This window comes from Drosophila ficusphila, unplaced genomic scaffold (assembly GCF_018152265.1).
Source record: "Drosophila ficusphila isolate 14025-0441.05 unplaced genomic scaffold, ASM1815226v1 contig_791, whole genome shotgun sequence".
Lineage (NCBI taxonomy): Eukaryota > Metazoa > Arthropoda > Insecta > Diptera > Drosophilidae > Drosophila > Drosophila ficusphila.
Window position 1 is genome coordinate 15,327,435 of NW_025064737.1, and position 20,961 is coordinate 15,348,395.

Below are 20,961 nucleotides of genomic sequence, written 5' to 3' on the forward strand. Positions count from 1 at the left end.
GCAGTTCGGGCAAACATCTGATTTTACAAGTGTGGCCGTATGACAGGGATGGCGAAGTCAGAAAAGTGTTAGTTGGCAACGCGACAGCCAGCTGTTTGATTTTTCATGGGCAGCTGTTTATCAAGTAGCTTTTTTGTGTTAGTTTTTAATTTTCCACCGCTGCCGTAACATTGCGACGCGCGCTTGTTGTGAGCTTAGTGGATTCATAAACAAAAGGCCAAAAATAGAAGCTAAGCAGCACCATTTCGGGCGCTATTCAGCAGGTGAGAAGTTTTCCAGGGGCGAAAGCCCAAGGACACGACGCTTTATATTGTGACAGTGTTTTTCTCGAATGACATTGGTGAAGAATTGTGAGCGAGATTTTCCTAACGAGCGTGCAATTGCTGCTTTCTCTCTAATGCGCTTTCTCCCCGCAAATCATACACAAACACGAGTCAAACGAAAATAGAACGGAAAAATACGAATAAAGACGGAAGTGGCAACGCGCATTGCATAAATATTAGTTCGCGTGGGCGCACTAGACAAAACATTGACTTTCCGCCGTTTTCCCGTAGCTTTTCTTCTGTTCCTATTTTCTGATTAAATAACCAGGCAGTGCCAAGTGCAGTTGTCGCCTGAAATTAGCTTAAAATGTTTTCACTTTCTCGCCACGCACTGCGGCGCACTCGAATATTCGCCATTAACCGCTACTTTTCAGGTGAGTGACAAGGTAAAAAAAAAACTAAAAAAAAATGTTTGGAATACCTGTGGGTGTGTCCCGCTTTCGGCCGAAAACAATCCTCCGCTTTCATCACTTCGAATCGATTGGCCATCCACTAATTTTAGACACAATTTCTAGTTCAAATTGCCGCCTCGTTTGCATTCTTTATGAACGCAGTTTTCCCCGCTATTTTCAGCCGCTGCTCGAAATTAATTCATTGTCTTCAATTGCCCGCGACACACTTGGCTGCGTTTTCTATTGTTGCACTCGGAAAACCCAAAATAAAAGGTGACTACCCCTCCGCGGTTTTCATTTCGTGTGTTTACTTTGGGCGCCACTTCGTTTTTATTGCCGGCGGCCAGTGTAAAAGTATTTTTTACCCTATGCGTTTCTCTTCACTTGTTCACTTCATTTGATGGCTGCACTTAACAAATCTGTTTACACCTTCACCAATTAGCCCCAATATTTGTATACAAATTCGTGGGCTGCATAACTCCAATTTGGGATGCACAATGTTTTAGGGGGCTTTGAATAGAAGAAGGAAGATCATAAATTTCTTTAGGATTTTTAAGTTTTCTGTGGGGAAATGTATATTATTTCCAGATTTCTTTAATTTGTGTTTTCAGCTATAACTGTCTTTGTGTTAGATGTAAAATTAAATAACAAATGTAAAACAATTTTCAGTCAAAAACTTGAATTTAATCTCTTCTGGCAAAGCTAGAAGCTTCTCTTTATCACATTGATAAAGCCAAGTTATTTTCATCTCTTTTATGGCCCAAATCGCTCAGTTTTCATGACAAGATGTTTTAAGGAAGAATTTCTTGCCACTCATTGCTGACTCTCCAAATCAGCAGTTTCTTATCGGTAGTGTGCATTTAAATCAGCAAATTATGATTGCCTTAGGTTTAGTTTAAAGTCCCACTGATAAGCTGCAGATTACCAAGGGAAATCTTACAGAAGCTCGGCGACAACAGCAATTACTCAAATTCCATTACCTAACTGGTGGTAAGATGGGCGGTATTACAGAAAGGCAAACACAACTCAACCGCAAACTAAAAACCAAAGTATTATATTTCAGATTCACGTCAAGACAGCGACAACCCGGCGAAGAGATATTCCGGCAAAACAGCAATGGATAACAAGAGCGAGAAGGTTACGGTGAACAAGGAGGAGCTGCGCAAGCGCCTGACCCCGATGCAGTATCAGGTTACCCAGGAGGCGGGAACCGAACGCCCCTTCACAGGTGGGCCTTTCTTCGAAACTTAACTGCAGGAAAATCCTTTTGCTTGGTAGCTTATAACCACTTTAAAGTCTATACCTAGTTAGGGTATCAAACGCTTATGGATCGCTTAATTAGCCCCATAAAACATTTAACTATTGTTATTTAAATGCTAGTCTATCCATTATCTTGTAAAGCTTATAAATTTCAAGCAAACATGTGCTCTTAAAAAAATTAAAACTTAAGTTTCGTTGGAAGCAAAAGCTCTGCAATAACATCTGTAAAAACATGCATACACAATTAACATAACTATTAAAAAAGCTATAAACACCTAATCACAACTCAAATTATGGAGCAATGTAATTGTTATGCTTTCCGCGAACCATTTAAAATGAATGGGAGAGACCTCTTTAATTAGGTGTTATAATTGTAATTAATAACGAATAATTAATTCTGCTACTCCCGCAGGTTGCTACAACAAGCACTACGAGAAGGGCGTGTACCAGTGCATCGTGTGTCACCAGGATCTGTTCAGCTCGGACACCAAGTACGACTCGGGATGCGGATGGCCGGCCTTCAACGACGTTCTCGACAAGGGCAAGGTCACCCTGCATCGCGACGCCAGCATACCAGGTGCGTAGCCAGGTGCCCACGTGGCCCACTTCCCGGCCAGCCAGCCACTGGTTGGCCTAGACATTGTTCGGCACTATTAGCTGTTATTTGCAAACCGTTTTGAGTTCCGTTTTTATTTGAGTTGCTGTTTCGTTGCCGCACCCGAAAGCCAAAACTTTAGAATGAAATTTGCGTTGAGCCTAGGAGACAATAAAGCCCTGTCTAGACTAGAGGACAATATGCATAGTTATCATGTGTAAATAAGAGTGGTCATTAAATTTAACAAGTAGTCTCTGCCAAGTTAAACGTTTACTACGTTCATAAAAAAGCTTGTACTTATAACAAAAAGATTGATTAGTATGGGCATAAATATATATATAAAAATATATTTTAAATATTTTTACTTTAAAACAATGCTTTTAATCCACATTAGGTCCTAGTCCAACAAATTTGCTTCTTAAAATTTAAATAATTAAAACTTAAATCAAAGCTTATAAACGTAGTAGATCTAAAGAAATTGTAAAATAACTCATCCCAGATGTGTGCTGTTTGTGTTGCCTTGTTTGTTGTTATGTTTCGGCTTTGTTTGTCTTGATCTTAAACATGAACTTGACCTTGACCTGTTCCATTGGCCAGAGTTCACTGTAGTTGTGTCGTTGGCCTTGCCGTTGTTGTTATTACTGTCTAGTCTTGTGGCATTGATTGTGACTTGTGAGTGTTCCCGCTGCCGTTTGCAGCACCTGAATGTGCAACTGAGCGAGGAGAAGCGACTAAAATTAATTCCTAACCGAGTAATGTGTTCTCTTATCCCCCTCTTCTATCCCGCCTGACTTTCTCAAAATTTCTTTCTCAAAAAAATATAAAAATCACACACCAAAAAACGATTTCATTTCGACTCTGTACCCAAAACCCCGAGTATCACTCTTAAACCGATTAAACCAACAGTAGTCATTTCGAAAACGCTAGGCATGGTGCGCACCGAGGTGCGATGCTCCCGATGCTCCGCCCACATGGGCCACGTCTTCGACGACGGACCGCCGCCCAAACATCGCCGCTTCTGCATCAACTCCGCGTCCATCGACTTTGTGAAAAGTGCGGATCCCCCAACGGCCTCTTCTAAGAAATAATAACCGATCTGCCTGCGAAACACGAGGATTATTACACCATGAGGAGCCCAAAATAGGCCTGAAATACTTCTCAACGAGTCTCTAAAGAGCTTCACGCCTAAACAAAAAGATATTTAGCTATTTTATAGGAGTTTATTATGCAAAAATGTTTTTCGGAAATCCTTAAGCTTGTACAAGAACGATGCTTGGAAATGTATTATGGAACGAGGAGTGAGAGATTAGTGTCGTAGATCAGTCCAAGATCCCATTTATCTACCTGTTCTTTTATTTTCCTCTAATTATACTCAGTTTCGGTTTCAAATCTCTATACTATCGGAATATGTAATAATTAGAATATTTATTTAAGTTTTGTAAAAGGAATCTTCTATCAAGTGCTTTGGTTCTGAAGTTTTGTTGGATCTACTTCTCGAAATACCTGATTTTTTACACTCCCATCGTAATACTAGGATTTATTGTACTTTAAATATTAACATACTTCGTAGGAGTTAACCTGTTTAACAAGGTATTATATGTGCGCAAGTTTACAAGGATCTGTCCCGAATTATTTATTTGGTGGGCTTATGTTTTTCGGTACAATTTCATTTACACCTTTCGTTCTGATTTAAATCCACTCAAGTGAAATGGAAATCATAAGAGCTTATTTCATATTCCCATTTCGATCATTATTCAAGGTCGGTTGGTTTTATTTTTGGGCCAGGGCCATTATGTGTATGTGTGTTTATGTGTAGTGCTTTTATTTTTAAATATTTCCGCATAAGTATTTTATTTGCTGGTGTTCTAGTTTGGTTGTATTTATGATTTTGTTTTTACTTTTATTTTCAATGCTTTTTATTCATGCTAAACGTTCCTTTCAATAACATAACTCCAATACTGTAACCAACATTTTATCCATAAACTATATAGAGTGTCTCAAGCAAACCGAATAATGTGTATTTTTCGTATATTTTCTATTTCTCTTTTTTTAACTCGCTTCAAAAACAAAACAAAAACAAATATAAACTAAATGTACGCCTGTAAACGTTCTTTGGGGGTTTGTTTTGCTAACAAAAAACACCACTCATTGCTGAAATTGTAACACCAAAAACACGACACATCAAATGCTTAATTAACCAAAATAATGTGTACACCAAATCACTCGGAAAATCATATTTATTTCTGATTCGTCATGCATTTTCACCTGTTTTATGTGATTTCATTCCGTCTATTCTTTTTTATCGCTCTCTGCTGCACTTCCTCCTTCGCCTCGTTCTTCGATCTCCCTTGCACTCCCATTTATTTGCCGTTATTTCTTCGCTCTTTCTCTGATTTTCTTTCTTCGCTTTTTATTTGTCACCCATTTTGCAATAAATTTTCTATTTCTGTTGATTTGTTTACAACGAAAACTTTGAATTAACCTTGCAAAACGATCCGAAAAAAAAATATTGTAAAAACGAAACAAAAAAAAAAATGTGAAACAAATGCGCTACCAAAAAAAAAACAACCAAAACGTATCCAATTAATCCCACAAAATGGCAAAATACAAACTAAATAGGGGGCAATATTTTACTACTAATCGCACATCCAGAACGTATACGCACCGAGGTCCGCTGCGCTCGCTGCAACGCCCACATGGGTCACGTCTTCGAGGATGGTCCAAAACCGACCCGCAAGCGCTACTGCATCAACTCCGCCTCCATTGATTTCGTGACTGCGGATCCCGCCACTTCCAATCCGCCCGTGGCCACGCCCACCTCAGCGCCCATTGCCCAGCAGTGAGGAAACCCCCAGTCCCAAGGTCAATCATCCAAGGAGAGCGGAAAAGGAAATGCCCAACCTCAGTGTCCCATTGCTGTTAAGAATTTTTCTACGTGTACTTTCTAACTTTCCGCAAGTGTGGCCAATTTTAGCTCGTAGTCAGTCAATCCCGTACCACTAAATTCTACGTGTGTCCCTCTGTTTGTGTAAATAGCTAATGTTTTGCCTCGAAGTTTGTTTGTTATGCATACAAAAAACGAATACTCTGTAACACATTCAACACATTACTAATTTTAAACTGAGCGCGCTAAATAAACGTGTGTTTTTTTACAGTAAACAAAGTGGTTGCACTTTTAAATATTTTCTTTTACATATGTTACTATTATTTTGAGCACAGCGGTATGTGATGGCCAGGTGAGAACAGAACAGCTGAGCCGCGTTGCCAACTAATTCAATGTTTTTGTGCCAGCAGATGCTGCGGCGCATTTGTTGTTGTCGGCGTGACGTAACAACCGGCGACGCAATAACATGATATAGAATTTACTTATGGCTCGGAAGTCAATTGATTTTAATTGTCGCTGCCGTTTAAGGTGGAAAATAAATATTGATTATGCCCAAAAGAGTTGTGCTGGCAACAAATCGATAAGAGCCTCGCTGAAAACAGCGATCAATCGGTTTTGAGCGTTCAACACGTGTGTAGGGTGTCTGGAGAACTGGACAACTGAATCCACCTGTGTGTTTCTGATTGTTGGTATATGACGTTTAAAAGGTAAAGGACAGAGCAACAGAAAGCATTATAAATTCGCAATTATCTAACAACGATTTCTGTGTAAATATAACGCCGGCACTTAGAAGTGATAAATTTAGATTGGCTTTGTGAAGAGATAAGATTGAGCAGACGAAAGCAACAAAACCATGGCCTGATACACCAGATAACCCGTGAATCTAGACAATATATTGCGCTCCGCCAGTTCAGATGCAGAAATCCCACTAAAGGCATATATTTTAGCGCTCTTCGAAGAGCTTCGTAACGTTGTGTTGCGTTACGTTACGCGTTACGTCAGGCCGTTACACAATTTTAAAGATGAAGGAGTGGTTGAAGATTTCCTGCCTTCTTTGCGTTTTCGGTTTTATCCGAGAGATTCGTCCATCAGAGCCCTACGTCACGGAATTTCTGCTGGGTCCATGGCGAAATATAACAAATGAACAGGTGAGAAAAAAGTACTACCATTTGACTATTCAAAACGATCATAGTTTGTTTTTGTTCCAGCTAACGCAAGATGTATATCCAGTTGGCACATATTCTCACCTGGTGCAGTTGGTCTTTGTTTTCCTCATAACTGATTTTCTAAGGTAATGATATATTTCATTTTTAAACGCTGAGTAAGTAGATTTCAAACAACATCGGAAAATAAATTTCTTTTTTCATTAGAAAAATCTAAAAAAAATTCTATGCTAAAAAACATTTTTCAAATAATACTAATAGTAATTGTTGACAAAATGTTCCAATTTTGTTCAAAGTCCAACTTTAGACCTTGCTCGCCAAACATGTTGCTAAGGTCAGCAATAATTTTTCGAGGTTTCAGTTCGTGTAATTTATGTTAAGTAAAAGTTGAAGCAAAACTAAATTTATAATATTTGTTTTTGTAGATATAAGCCCCTAATCATAACTATTGGGGCAGCTGGTGTGATAATATGGAGCATGCTGATCTGGACCACTAGTCTGCTGTCGCTGCAGATATTGGAATTCTTTTATGGAACGTATATGGCCGCCGAGGTTGCCTACTATACGTATATTTATGCCAAAGTGGACAAGAAGTACTATCCCAAGGTCACCTCCCACACCCGAGCAGCCATGTTTGCTGGCAAACTGGTTTCCGGGATCACATCGCAGCTGATGATCTATTTCGAGCTGATGGACTACAAAGAACTCAACTATATTACGCTGGCAAGTATGTGCATAAATACTCATACATAATATCAACGTTATATTATAATTGTGTTCTTTATTCACAGCTCAAATAATTGCTATGCTTTGGGCTTTCGGTCTTCCCAAAGTCGACAAAAGCCTTTACTTCCATCAAGTGCAGTTGCCCATTACGGATCAGCAGTCTCATATAAACGACCTACAGGTTGTCGTTTCGCCGGGAGAACAGGATAGTACCCCCAAGAAGCCTCGAGCGCTGGATCTTCTGTGGCTGCATTTCCGCAACGCCTACACCAATCCGCGGGTCATACAGTGGAGTCTGTGGTATTCCATAGGCTTGGCTGGTTACCTGCAGGTCACTTACTACATGCAGGTTCTGTGGAAAGAGATCGAACCAGAGCCGAAAATGGCCTGGAACGGAGCAGTGGACGCTGTTCTGACAGCTCTGGCTGCCCTGTGTGCCTTGGCTGCTGGCTATCTGCACACGGGACGACTCAGACCGCGAGCATCTCTTCTGATCCTGGCATTTTTGTCCGCTGCCGAGGGTGGTTGTGTGCTTATCTGCTGCTGGACGAACGACATCTACTGGTCGTACGCAGGATTCGTACTGTTCGGCGCTTTATTTGGATTCGCCATCACGGTGGCCAGGTGAGCAGCTTGTTTTGAAACAATACAACAAATTTCTAACTACCTGTATCCTTAGTGCTGAAGTGGCTCGAAATCTTCAGGAAGACAGCTTTGGCTTGGTGTTTGGCATTAACACCTTGCTAGCCCTCGTATTCCAATCGCTCTTAACCATAATCTTTGTCACTGGAACTGGCTTTGAACTTGATTCAGTGGGCCAATACACGGCTTACGCTTTTTATTTCATTGCCGTGGGCTTGCTGTATCTGATATCCGTGCTGGTTGAATGCCTCTGGTTCCGCGACAAAGATAGTGAGAAACTGGAGAATTCTCTGGATTGATGACAGGTGCATTTATAAAGTACTTATTGTCACCAGTTGACAGGCTCAAATTTGTTACTTAAGAAAAAAACTGTTCCTACGGGGCGAATACTGCTTGGTGGTATTTCAGTGATTGTTGATTGTATTCTCAGAATAGTTAAGTCATCTTCAAATCTGCAAACTGTTGCTGAGTTCTAAGTATTTAGTGCAGATTTCCATTTATAGAGCGCACAATCAGTCTCAAGTGTGGCGGAATAAAGATACGGTGCTTTTGTAGAATCACATTGTGTTTCACTAATAGACCTTGTCGATTAGCGAATTTAATTACCTTTAATTTATGTGGGAGCAGGAGACATCCCCGATAACCGACATTTAATCAAAACAAGATCTTACACGTGTGCAAAAGCCCTTTAATCATATTATAAGCAAGATAACCTTAATTTTGTAACACCGTGATAACCTGTTACTAATTTCAATTAGTCCTTTATAATTTCACGTTATACCCGGAAAAGTTTCCAATTATGAAAAGTCAGTTTCTTGCTGATTATTAACTTATCAGTGTTGGTTTTTTACATTAATAGATTACAGAATTATTTATAAACAAACCGGGCGTTTTAGACCGAGCGAGATGTTACCTGCAAGATTCACTTAAGTGCCGCGTTAATGGGCTAATTAGTTGATAATTTGCTTGGCCAACTTGAAGTGGGAACTGCAACAGTTAATAGCAACTCAATAAAAATCGTGAACATGCTCTGTGTAAGCGGAAACTTCCCGGACTTTCCGCTGCCTCTCCGTTCGTCTGGCTGGAAAAATGTGGGAGAACTCGGGGATCGTAAATCGCGAGCGCTGATTACGAGCGTCGAAGGTAAATCTCTATACTCGGGACTAGCCTGCTAACCCCTCGAAAGAATGTGCAATTATTATAATAGCTGGTCGAAGCTCCAAGCTGCCAGACCTATAGCCCTGTGGTTAGCACATCGCGATTAGATTCAAGCCGACAGTCGTGAAGGGATGGAGTCTTGGCAAAAGATATCGTGGGTGCTCTGCATATTCGGATTCATTCGCGAATTGCGGCCATCCGAGCCATATCACGCGGAGATCCTGATGGGTGAGTGGTATCACGTCACCCAGGATGAGGTCAACCGACTGGTGTACCCGGTGGGCACCTACTCCTACATGGCTCTCTTGATCTTTGTCTTCCTCATTACGGACCTGCTCAGGTAATGTGCTTTCTTGGGCAATCTTTATTGGCCACCATAACGCTCTCTTTGCAACTGCATTGTAGATACAAACCCGTGATCATCGCAAACGCTATTACGGGAATCTGTATATGGGGCACTCTGATCTGGACCAGCACCTTGGGTGGCCTGCAGGCGGTGGAGGTCTTCTATGGATTCTACCAGGCAGCCGAGGTCGCCTATTACTCGTACATCTATGCGAAAGTGGACAAGCAGTACTATCCCAGGGTGACCTCACATACTCGTGCAGCCATGTTTGTGGGAAAACTGGTGGCAGGTCTTCTAGCGCAACTTTTGATTGGAATGAAGTGGATGAACTACAAGCAACTCTTCTACATTTCCGCGAGCTGTGCGTTCCCAGTAATCTAATAGAACATATTGTCTTATAGATAACTAACTACATTTTCCCACAGCTCAAGTCGTAGCATTGCTTTGGGCCTTCGGTCTTCCTAAGGTGGAAAAAAGTTTGTACTTTCACAACCGAACAGAACATATAGAAGGTGACTGCAAATCAGATGATAGAGGCATTGAAAAGGGTACAGATCTGAACAAACCAGATGAAACGGATACGAAGACGACAAATAATTCAAGTGAGAGGACTCCTGCAAGGCAGCTTCTTTGGTCACATTTCCGTAGTGCCTATACCAATCCCTTGGTCTGTCAATGGAGCTTATGGTATGCAATTAGCCTTGCAGGTTTTCTGCAAATTACTACCTACATGCAAGTGGTGTGGAAATCCTTCGAAAACGAGCCCACGGTAAGTACACTTTGTAGTATGCATGATACTTGCAGATAAATAATATAATCCTCGGGTTTTTTACAGATTGTTTGGAACGGTGCTGTGGACGCTGCTTTGACCCTTCTGAGCGCTGTTTTTGCCCTCCTCGCTGGATACTTTCATGCCGGACGTTTGAGCACCAAGACTAGCTTGCTTTCGATGGCTCTTCTTTCGATCCTTGAAGGGGGCTGTGTCCTCCTCTCCAGCTGGACCGAAAATATATACCTATCCTACCTTGGATATGTGCTTTATGGCGGATTATTTGGATTTACCATAACGGTGATCAGGTAAGTAAATCAATTAACTTTTCAATGGGAAACATAGAAATAAACATTTGATCCTTTTCAGTTCTGAATTGGCCAGTAGTTTACTGGAGGACAGTTTCGCCCTGGTTTTTGGTTTCAACACGTTTGTGGGTCTCATTCTGCAATGCATCCTCACATTTGCGGTTGTCTCTGAGAAGGCCAATCTGAACCTGGATGTTTTCCAACAGTTTACTGTGTATGGGTTTTATTTTATAGTTATCGGAGTCGTTTACTTTTTAGCTGCTCTTGTACAGTATTTGTGGTCATGCTTTAGCAAATCGAAAACAATTCAAGAGGAAAACTAATTTCTCAGAATTTGTAATCAACTTTTAAGATTTTTTTATGTTTTAAAATGTGTTCAGTTTTTCATTAAAATAAATGTACAATTTACAAAGTATTTTTAAAATTGAAATTTTTTAGGTGTAATTAAAAGCCAGATGTTTTTACAATTTAGTAAACTTTATTTTAAAGTCTGTCAGAAGAAAAAAGGTTTGTAACCAAACGGTTTTACAATTGCTCGAAAAAATATAATGAAAATAAATTCTAGGCATAAAAACCAATTAGAGCGTACCATGTACTTTAAAATGGCCCTCCAAATACTTAAAAGCTAATCGAAAGTGGTAATGTTGGCATTTTCAATACAACAATAAAAGCTCATAATTCGATTTAAATCCATAAGAAGGCTAACAGTACTCGGTCTTGTCTCCTCCGCTTCGGAGGACCGCCGACACTCGCCACGTCATGGACTCGTAGAGCAACTCGATCTTGTCCACCATGTCCTGATCGCTGTGCCAAACGTCGTACAAGACCGCACGGAACTCGGCGACGTTTTTAGGTGCCTGATTTTGGATCCTTGGCTGGATGATATCCATCAGTAACTCCAGTAGATTAAGGTCACTGCACTCGGTGCCCTCAGGACCCATTAGAGAATCGAGGAAAATCTCCTTTGGCGGTGATGATTCGTCTACGAACTTCAGATCGTCCATGTTGAAGATGTTGCGCCAGTCGCGCACTGTCCAGTCCTGATGTGCGGTGGCCCAGGCCAACCGCCTCCGTTTGACTACCTCGCTGAGACCAAAGGTTAGCGATTTCTTGGGCGACTGAGAAGCACTCGGTTGCTGGCTGATCTTAGAGCGAATCTCGCTGATCCTGCGCTGCAAGGTCCTGCGACTGACTTCGATGCCTTGGCGGGCGAGTTCCCGCTGGACATCAATGGAAGTGAAGTGAGGATTATTGGTGAGCATTTGCTCAACCAAATGCCGATTCTCCAGCAGCTTTGGTCTGCCCACTTCACGCTTCTTCTTCTCATCCTGAAGGATGGCCTCTATTGTTGTTGTTGCTGTTGCTGTCTTTGATCTCTGAGGCAGTATCAATCTGGCTGTCTTGCCCTCGAGCAGCTCACACTCCCGAATGCAGCTTACCACGCTCTCCACGTCGCACTCCAGGATCTGGGCAATCTCCTCGCAGCTATTCGACCCCTTCAAAGCCTTCACAATATTTCTAACTTCGGCAGCCAGAACCATTTTTGATCACCACTTTGCTCTTCGAGTTTCACGATGCAAATGCTGTGGTTTCAATTCCCTGCGAGGGTTTTATCCACCTGGCAGGTAAAAGTTTATGTCCCGATTTTTGGCGTTAAACTGAACCTTATTTTTATGGCGAGCAAGCTGCAATTGCTGGGATTACGGCGTCATTTCAGGTAAATTGTTTCAGTTGGCGTCCTTTTTGTATCTTTTTGGCGGCCATTCCGTTATTCGCATTTATCAGAGATGCCAACCCTTAAAAGACAGCTGTTTTAGGGGAGGAAATTTTAAATCTCAGGATCAGCTGTTTTAAAAATGCCAACACTCAAACAAAGTAACAAATTCAATCATTCAAAGATTTTAGTGTCGCAGCTCCGGCAATAGATTTAGAATTGATAAATATTTTTATTGAGCCTACTAATACATATAAATTTCTTTCAAACTTGGATAAAAAGAAGATTTAAATATCGAAATTGTTTTATACGACAATAATATAAAATTCTTTAAAAGGATTTTTGTTTGTGACGGTTATTTCGGAAAATACATATATTAAAAGGTTGGTAAAAACGGACTTGAAAAATATCGGCAAGCTGTTTAGACACGAAAAGTCGGTCATTTTTGACCAAATAAGACGTTCGTTTTTTAACGGTTTCCATGGAAACCTTTTTTAAATTATATCGAATTAATAGAAATCAAATGTAGTTGTAAAAATTAACCTTCAATTAAATAATTATTTATTTTTGTTAATTGTTACTCTCCAAATTATTTGTTTCTCCCTAAAAACTTGTTCAGATAGCGATCTTTAATACAAACCTCTGCGAAAGCCATAAATTTTAACAACCAATCACCGAGACACTTGTAATTAAGTACGTTTGCTTTGTTTTAAACATGCAATTTAATAGTTGATTTCCTTTGATGCTTTGTAGAATTACAAAAATAAATATAAAAAACTTGTACATATGTATGTGTTAGTTACCTCTACAGTAGGAAATGCAGTACACCTTTTATCGAACTGTTAAAAATATATATGCCAGATGTTTTGTTGCTTGTCTTTTATGCTGTTTTTTCTGTCTTGTTTTACATACACCATTTTGTGGAGCGAGCGTAATTCGTAAAACAATTTTCAACTAAACATATATACTTGAGAGGTGCACATTGATTTTGAATTGCAGATACCATAAAGATCAAATTTTGAGTACGCTTAAGCTCGCTAGAGTGGCTCAGCCTTAAAGGCGGCTGATTGAACTGATAGATATTAAAGCACATAATCGGGGGAAAGGCAATCGAATAAGCCACTTATTCTATGTGGCGATGGGGACCGTAGCAGTGTGATCGGAATATTATAATTAAATAAATAACGCTAAAGTACGCCTAATTGGTTTAGATCCATGTGCTAGGTTTTGATTTGTGTGTGTTTGTTTTCGTTTCTCCATCGCGTTTGAGTTTTAGTGTGGGAGTGTGGATTTGCAGCTGGAACTGGGGGAATTGAGAGTGTGGGACGGACTGCTCGTAGTTAGTCATCCAGATCGATATCAGAGTCATCTGAGTCGTAACCACCGCGAATTGTCTTCTGTGGGCGGTTTATGAATGGCTTGCGTTTCACATCTGGTGGCTGCATTAAATCGCCCTTGTAGTCAATAGCCCCCGAGTGGGCAATACGCCATTCCAGCATCTCTGTGGCGAAGTCATCGCAGTTGCCCAGATCGGTGAATCCTACGATAAAGTCCTTGGTCTTGCTGTCCTTTACCAGTGCAATGGTGGGTATCACCTTGATGCGCAGCCGCTGGGTAAGGAAAGGGGTCTTCTCGGCGTTGACTTTGCAGAACTTTGCCTCCACGTGCTTGGCGGCCAGAATCTTAAGGTGCATGTCTACGATCTTGCAGCGCTCGGTGCTGTCTCGATAAAAGTGACACACAATGTTTGGCGACTTCTTCGACATCTCAAAGAACTCCTTCTCGTCGGCCAGCTCAGTGTAGCTGCCATGGCCCTAAAAAATAAATGAGATTAATGTCTGGTTTATTTACCATATAAAGATTAAGTTAAAAAGCAGATTAATTTAAAAACAAAACTTTATCATTGAAGATGGAACAATTAATGGACCCAGATATAAGTTATACTTTTCTTATTGGAAAATCTCTTAAAGGTCAACCTACGTTTCTAAGCCACTCCTGCTTCTTGTTGTTCAGGTCCTTCATCTCGCGGAGCCGCTGTTCCCTGAGGGCCTTCAGGTCATCGGAGTCGAGATTGTCCAGACGGTCGAGCTGCTGATCCAGCTGCTGTTCGATGGTCTTGGCCGCCGTGAACAGTTGGTTCTCCAGAAGATTGGCCATGTCGTCTTGTCCACTTGCTGCTCCTCTCGTTTTCCTTAAGTTTTTCCGTTTATTCGCACTCTGCGTGTGGTTGTGTTGGCGTCAAAGTTTGTGTGCGAGTGTGTGTGAGGTTCCGGCACAAATGGAAAGGCGTAGTCATGGAGCCGCCGCAGATGCGTCATGTTTTGTGGAAAATTCACATAAGTAAGGCTCGATACGGGGAATCTGGGTCACATCTCGGTCGAAGTGGCCAAAAATCGATTATTCAGATGGTACTTACGTTAGTTTTTCTCTTATTTCATTGATTTTGCTGCTTTAAAGTTTATTTAGACGTCGTGTTCCGTGTGACCGTATGCTTTGCTTTTAGTATGTAATTTCACGTCTTAGTGCCTTTTCATCTAAAATACCAAGCAATTATTTAAAAATACGATTTTATAAATAAAATTATAACAAAAATGTAAAAGAATTTTGTTTAAAGATTTTTGATAAATGTTTGATAAACACATAAATATAAAGCACAACCAAAAGTATTAGCGTTACATTAAAAACTTAAGCTTTTATGTGATTATAGCCGAACTCCACTGGGACTCAATTCCGAATTCCGAAAAACTGTAGCTACTGTAATTTCGAGATTAAAATTAAGTTTAAATTCGACACCGCTACTAAACTACCAAAGATATCAAAAAAATTAAATGCAGTTATTTCATAAAACTCGTATTTTTTTTGGAAAAACTAAAACAAAAATGTTTAACTTTAAAATAAAACAATTTTTAATACAAAAACTAAAAAAATGGCAATTCTGACGAACAGGCTTTATCGGGCAAGCTCTTTAATGTAAAATAACTTTATTAATTCTTAATTTGAAAACTTTTTTAAAGACCATTTTCGTTGGAAAATGCACTCTTTCGATTCGCCAAGTCCAACATTTCGCAAATGTTCAATAAAATTAAAGTCTGGAGGCTGGGTTGGCGTTTAAATCCCATTGAGGCAGTATCAGATTTAAATAGGGTGGCAAATAAATAAATATTCAACTACTCAACGAACCCGAGAAGCGCTGTTTTGCCCGGAAAACAATAGAATATGAATGTACCCCCCACGGTTCTCCACGCGGCATATCGTGTTTACAGAAAACGGTTACCAAAAGGCATATTTTTTGATCTAAGCATCTAACATATATTAATTTATTACAAATCAATAATTTTAATAATACAAGTTTATTTTCTTACTTAAATGATACCCATATTTTAAATATTTCTTATATCGATGGTGACCGCAACACAGGCGACTATCGATACAAACGATAACTTGTGGTATGTTTGTAAGTCCTGGCCAAGGTCACACTGAAGCGTTGGTTTTAATTTGTTTGTATCGGCGTCGGTTGACTTGAATTATTGTAATTTGTCGTACTTGTGTTAAAGTAATTCAATTGTGTTTACAAAACTAGATAAAAGGTTGGTGCGATTACAAATGCAATTTGTTAAAGAAAGCGGAACTCATAATCCACATGCATAGAGGACAACGAGAATATCCTTTTTGTTGCGGTAGGATTGTGCAGCTAGGTGTACATAAATTTTTGCGCGTACAAAGGAAAATAATCTTTGAATTATGAAATATGCTTAGAATATAAGTCGAAAGGGTGTAAAAAGTGTAATTGTATAGCCCATCGAATGTTTTCTATGGCCCGCTGGTCTACAAGTGCAGTAGTTTTTCTTTCCCAAATGCATTATCGCCGATTGCGGCTGTCGCGCCGCCATTTTAAAAAACGAACGCGGTAACTGAGCCTCCGACAATTGCCTGGTACAGTGGTGGCAAAGCATATAGGACAATGTGATTGTCAACCTTCGAAAATGCATAAACATATTTTTAACGTAGCTCATTTCATTTTCTTAATAAATTATACACATATTCGCAGGATTACATTGTTCCCTATCGTGTCCAATATTTTGGCGCGCACTGTAAGCCGCCTTTTCTACCCACACAGACATGCTGTCAATGCACATGTGTGTGATTTGATTTTTTATTCCTTCGCATGTTTATGTTTCTTTCTGCTGATCCGATCGCAACTCGTTCAAATTGATTAACTAGTCTTCGAGCAGAACCCCCATTAACCACTCGAGCATATAAACAGGCATTTATACTCTCATGTTGCCCAGTTTAATAAACTTCGGGAAATGAATGTCAAAACAAACGGCGAAAAGGGCAGTAAAAAAATGATTCCCCCATCAAAGAGGGCTTGGCTAAAAATACATACAAATATACATATGTATGCACATGCCAACCCATACAATCACTCATTTTTGCAGTCTGTCGCTGCAATTGTGGGCATTATTTTTCATTTTTCGCAGCATCGTTCGTTGTCCGCGATTTTCAGCATTCGCATTTCCACTTTCTAAAAAGAAACCCCAATACCACGGGCGCTGTTCAATGCAATTTCTTTCTAAACGTGGTCCCCTTACTTTTCCCTCTTTTCTGCTAGAAAAGTGCACCTGGGTGCAACTAGTTTTGATACCCTCTAACAGGGTGTATCCAAAGAGGTCTTGAAAGCTTACTAGAAATCAAAGAATCGCGAACTTTATAAAATAATCTTATTCCTACTTTGAAGGTATTATTCTATTTATCACTTTTTTGTTTTAAATATAAAAATAAAAAAAAAATATGCTATAATATAAAAAAGGAATTATAATAAGAAAATAGTCATTAAGAGCACTAACCACTAGTTAGAGCATCTCGAACGTCGTTTTGTATTCCTTTTTGATTTCGCATTTATCTGGCATCGAGCTGTCTGTGCAGTGTATGTCGGCCTATGACAAGAAAATTTTCCTCTTTTATCGTTTTTGTTTTTGTACTATTTCTTTAGTTCTGCCATTCTTACCCTTTAGAATTATTTCACTTGCAAGGCAAGCAAAAAACAAGAAAAAACATTGTTTGTTTGCTTCGGTGTTGCGTGTTGGGCTGTATTTGTTAAGTTGTGTCTCACTTTGTTTTGAATGCATTTAATAGAACGGAAGCCAGTTAAAAATATAGGGGGACCAAAATCACTCAGGCGGAGCCAAAATATGTAGTAAGTGAGAGGGAAAACAAAAGTACCCACCCCTAAAGAGCGTAAAGACTTAACAGACAATTTTCCTGAATTTAGACATTTTGAGGTATAAATTAGCATATGTCGCCGTGTGATTGTTCATTCCCGGTAATTAACACATCCTAATCTGTGCACATCTGGCTATCATAAATGGCAGCTGCCTTAGCAGGTAGATTTTCTTCTGCAATTTATTTTTTAAGTACCTGAACTGATCCTGATCCTTTGGTTAACTACTTAAGACGGTGCAGACTCAAAATCAGCTCAAGTTAAGCTTCGGACTCGAAACCGTCAAGACGTGCTATAAAATCCGAAAGATAAAACGCCAAGCGTCGCTAAAAATTATCACACCAGAAAAGTGAATAAACTCAGGGAGAAACTGTGATTAAAAAATTCTCATGTTGAACAGCAAAACTGTGGTAAGTGGGTTTGGGGTATTGAATTCAGAGCCGGTTCTCGAGAGGAATGTGGTGTAAACAAACCGCAAGTCAATCTGTGTTTAGTTTTCGTTTTCATTTTCATTTTCACTGCACTTGAAGTGCAAGCCGTATGTAATCAATTAATAAATCATTCGCTTTGTTTGTGTCCCTTGCAGAGATCGTGCAACACGTCGAAGGAACCCCGACCAATGTTAAGCAAAATGGCCAGCAACGCAAGTGGTGGAGGAGGTGGGTCTGCAGGCAGCGGCCCGGGACGTCGTCTGCCGCTCTCGCTGAGCGGTGGCACCACCGTTTCCCGTCTGCAGTCAACCGGCAGCAATGGCCGCTCGAATAGTCCCCAGAATGGCAGCAACAAGAAGATCACAGACTCCTTTGGAGTGGCAAAAAAGCCAGGCCAACAGCGATCTTCTTCGACCAGCTCCTCCTCGTCGACCAATTCCAGTCAGAATGGCGTCAACAAGTCCACCAATGGCAAGGAGAAACCCCAAAACGGTAGCTCCAAGGATCAAAAGGAACATAAATCTAAAGACAAGGTTCCTGAAAAGAAGGAAAAGGAGTTGGATCTAGAGAAGAAGGATAAGGAGGTTGCAGCCGACAAGAAAGATAAGGAGGTGGAAGCAGAAAAGAAAGAAAAGGAGGTCGATAACAAAGATAACGAGGTAGTGACTGAAAAGAAGGATAAGGAGGAGGTAGCCACCAAGGTATCGGCCTCCGACAGTAAGGAAACCCAGGAACAAACCAAAAGGGAAGCTGTCGACGATGTTGCTATACCTTCTGCCAAACCAGCTCCGGCTGCTGTGGTCTCCGAAAATGTCGTCGAGGTCATCCCAGAGCAAATAACTCCTTCCAAGGAACGCAAATCGACACGCAGTTTGGGCAGCCAGCAGAAGTCGCCCACCAGCAAGCAAAGCTCTGCTTCGCCAGCACAGAAGAAACAAACAGAAGCTCCACAAGAAGATGTGGATATGGAACCACTACAGGTGGATGCATCACCCATCCGCAGCGTTATTGGCAATCTTAATGCCCAGCCGGCGGCCACTTCCACGCCCGGCCGCAATCTCTTCGGTTTCCGCAGCAGCAGCAAGCAGAGCACCGAGGTGGAGCTGGCTGCCCAGACCTCCAGTTCGCCGGCTGGTACTCCGGCTCGCACTTTTGCCCAGATTAGCGGCAGGCGTAGCATACGACCTATCGAGTCGCTGACGCCCTCGAAAGTGGGCACTTACCGGTGCGGCAACAGCGATTTGGACACCTCGAACTGCACAAACGCCAGCATGAACGCCACCGTAGGATCGGAGATCCCCAACAGCTCTTCATTTTCGTTCTCGTTCTTTGGCCGTGGCCGGAAGCGCGAGCGCACTCCCCCGCCACTTTCGGCATCCCAGTCGACCAATGATTTGGGCCAAGATGTGGAAATGTCGCCGCCAAAGCGTGCTCGTTTCGACCTGTTCAGCTTGAACCTGGCCTCGCCCTTCAGCCTTCTGCGCTCTAGATTCTCCAAGGCGACAATAAGTTCTCCCACACGTCTTCAACTGGAACCAAACGTGTCCGGCGTGGAGGAGCAACAAGTGCATTCATCTTCGGACAGTGGGCCAGAAGAGATTGTCGTCGAGGAGGAGCAGCCCAGCAAGGATGTGACCGTGGGCCAGGAGGCCGGTCTAGAGACGCCGAAAAAGGCCGGCTCCCCTGCTAAGGAAATTCCCGCGGAGAAGGGAGTGGAGGGTCAGGATGCTGATGGCCAGGATGTCGATGACACACCCGCCGACGGTGAAAATATTCCCCCGGTTGTGGAGGCGGACAATGCTGTGGATGCCGATACTCGATCCCGCTGCTCGATTATGTAATAAGACAAGAAAAAAGACCCTTCCCTTAGGTTATAAAGTATATCTTAGCATATCCGTTTTTCCCTCTTTTTTTGTAATTTGTGTTCAGACGTATAATTACATGTTAAGAGAAAGAACTTTCGCCACAAAATTGGTAGCCAGGCCTGAAAAGTTATTTTGCCATCATAGAAAACCTTGACCAGGACTGAGTTTTAACCGAAACAATAATTGATTCCTTGCTGGTTGGCTGCTCCTTATGAATTTCTGAGATGCAACCAACCATTGACGAATCGAATAATCGGTACCCAGGTAAAATGGGTACCGATACCAAACAAAAAACAATTTTCTAGCTCTTCCTGTATAAGGGGACTCTTGAAAAGTTTTATATTCAAACATAGGCTTTGAAAGAATTTTCGCTGAAAAAAAAAAATTGTTTTCGAATATTCAAAAGAAAAAGGCTTTTTGATTTGTAAAAATGTAACCCGTATATATTTCATAAATAAAGTACATTTTTAAAAGAAATCAGATATTGGCGTTTAATGTTTTGGTTTTTATACACTCTCAATCTTCAATAATAACGTGAAAGGTCTGGAAAACAAACGATTCTTCATTTTAAATTTCTTTTATTCTTAGAAATATTAATTGGGGTCATTTGATTTGTATTCTGAATAAGCTTTTTGAATTAAATAAATAGACTTTACTGAATAACGTACATTTTTCTATTGGTAAAATTTTTGAAATGCAAAATCAGCCTAGGGAATAGTTATACTAAATTATGTAAAATAAACTAAAACTATAAAAATGTTATCATACTTTTGGGGGATCATACAAAATGTGCTATTGCTCATGTCTTACATATTTTCACTGACATTTGGAGCATTTTTTGTGAGCAATTGGAAAATTCACAAAAAAACTAGTAGCCACCTACTTATGTACATATTACGCATATATTTAAATTAACAGGTCAACAGAATGCATTAGTTGGCGTTATTTGGCATTCTGTTCGCCTGGTACTTCAAAGTGAGATTTGGTTGTATATGTTGGTTTGGGTGGCCAATTTTTGACAAGACAAATCGGAACTTAACAAAACTGCAACACAAAGAAATCTCTCAAACACTATAATATTTAAATACGGCGGCGAGGCCAAAAAGGGAAATCCATGTCAGCAATGTTGGAAAACGGCCCGAAACTGGCGCCACTTTTCGTTCC

The 20,961-nt window shown here is 40.7% G+C and overlaps 6 protein-coding genes across 13 annotated transcripts; 4 read left to right on the top strand and 2 right to left on the bottom strand.

Moving 5' to 3' along the window:
- Positions 1–85: 85 nt before the first annotated feature.
- On the top strand, positions 86–5,733 carry LOC108092045 (methionine-R-sulfoxide reductase B1). Of its 5 annotated transcripts, none has more exons than XM_017191491.2 (4): positions 86–263; positions 1,766–1,943; positions 2,388–2,552; positions 5,190–5,733. In XM_017191491.2, exons 2-4 carry the CDS (start codon positions 1,832–1,834, stop codon positions 5,411–5,413), a joined length of 501 nt encoding a protein of 166 aa, XP_017046980.1. In that variant the 5' UTR covers positions 86–263; positions 1,766–1,831; the 3' UTR covers positions 5,414–5,733. The 5 variants fall into 5 exon arrangements, with proteins under 5 accessions (XP_017046980.1, XP_017046979.1, XP_017046978.1 ...); XM_017191490.2 differs by having other exon boundaries at positions 87–263; positions 1,779–1,943; XM_017191489.2 differs by lacking the exons at positions 86–263; positions 5,190–5,733 and adding exons at positions 348–697; positions 3,498–4,188 and having other exon boundaries at positions 1,779–1,943.
- LOC108092041 (thiamine transporter 1) lies at positions 5,701–8,542 on the top strand. Its single transcript, XM_017191482.1, has 7 exons — positions 5,701–5,806; positions 5,865–6,161; positions 6,245–6,602; positions 6,663–6,745; positions 7,043–7,344; positions 7,409–7,967; positions 8,023–8,542. Exons 3-7 carry the CDS (start codon positions 6,477–6,479, stop codon positions 8,282–8,284), a joined length of 1,332 nt encoding a protein of 443 aa, XP_017046971.1. The 5' UTR covers positions 5,701–5,806; positions 5,865–6,161; positions 6,245–6,476; the 3' UTR covers positions 8,285–8,542.
- A 102-nt stretch (positions 8,543–8,644) lies between these two features.
- LOC108092039 (folate-like transporter 3) lies at positions 8,645–10,981 on the top strand. 4 transcript variants are annotated; one of them, XM_017191478.2, is made up of 5 exons: positions 8,645–9,483; positions 9,549–9,850; positions 9,915–10,258; positions 10,325–10,566; positions 10,628–10,981. In XM_017191478.2, exons 1-5 carry the CDS (start codon positions 9,275–9,277, stop codon positions 10,887–10,889), a joined length of 1,359 nt encoding a protein of 452 aa, XP_017046967.1. In that variant the 5' UTR covers positions 8,645–9,274; the 3' UTR covers positions 10,890–10,981. The 4 variants fall into 4 exon arrangements, with proteins under 4 accessions (XP_017046967.1, XP_017046970.1, XP_017046968.1 ...); XM_017191479.1 differs by having other exon boundaries at positions 9,371–9,483; positions 9,549–9,861; XM_017191480.1 differs by lacking the exon at positions 8,645–9,483 and having other exon boundaries at positions 9,495–9,861.
- A 43-nt stretch (positions 10,982–11,024) lies between these two features.
- Positions 11,025–12,343, bottom strand: LOC108092043. Its single transcript, XM_017191485.1, has one exon. It carries the CDS (start codon positions 12,105–12,107, stop codon positions 11,268–11,270), a length of 840 nt encoding a protein of 279 aa, XP_017046974.1. The 5' UTR covers positions 12,108–12,343; the 3' UTR covers positions 11,025–11,267.
- A 631-nt stretch (positions 12,344–12,974) lies between these two features.
- LOC108092044 (thioredoxin domain-containing protein 9) lies at positions 12,975–14,801 on the bottom strand. The gene is made up of 3 exons (XM_017191486.2): positions 14,697–14,801; positions 14,261–14,497; positions 12,975–14,094 (listed from the first exon to the last, which is right to left on the bottom strand). Exons 2-3 carry the CDS (start codon positions 14,435–14,437, stop codon positions 13,621–13,623), a joined length of 651 nt encoding a protein of 216 aa, XP_017046975.1. The 5' UTR covers positions 14,438–14,497; positions 14,697–14,801; the 3' UTR covers positions 12,975–13,620.
- A 937-nt stretch (positions 14,802–15,738) lies between these two features.
- LOC108092143 (myb-like protein X) lies at positions 15,739–20,274 on the top strand. The gene is made up of 2 exons (XM_017191654.2): positions 15,739–15,867; positions 18,088–20,274. The coding sequence occupies exon 2, from the start codon at positions 18,121–18,123 to the stop codon at positions 19,771–19,773; it is 1,653 nt and encodes a 550-aa protein (XP_017047143.1). The 5' UTR covers positions 15,739–15,867; positions 18,088–18,120; the 3' UTR covers positions 19,774–20,274.
- Positions 20,275–20,961: the final 687 nt, after the last annotated feature.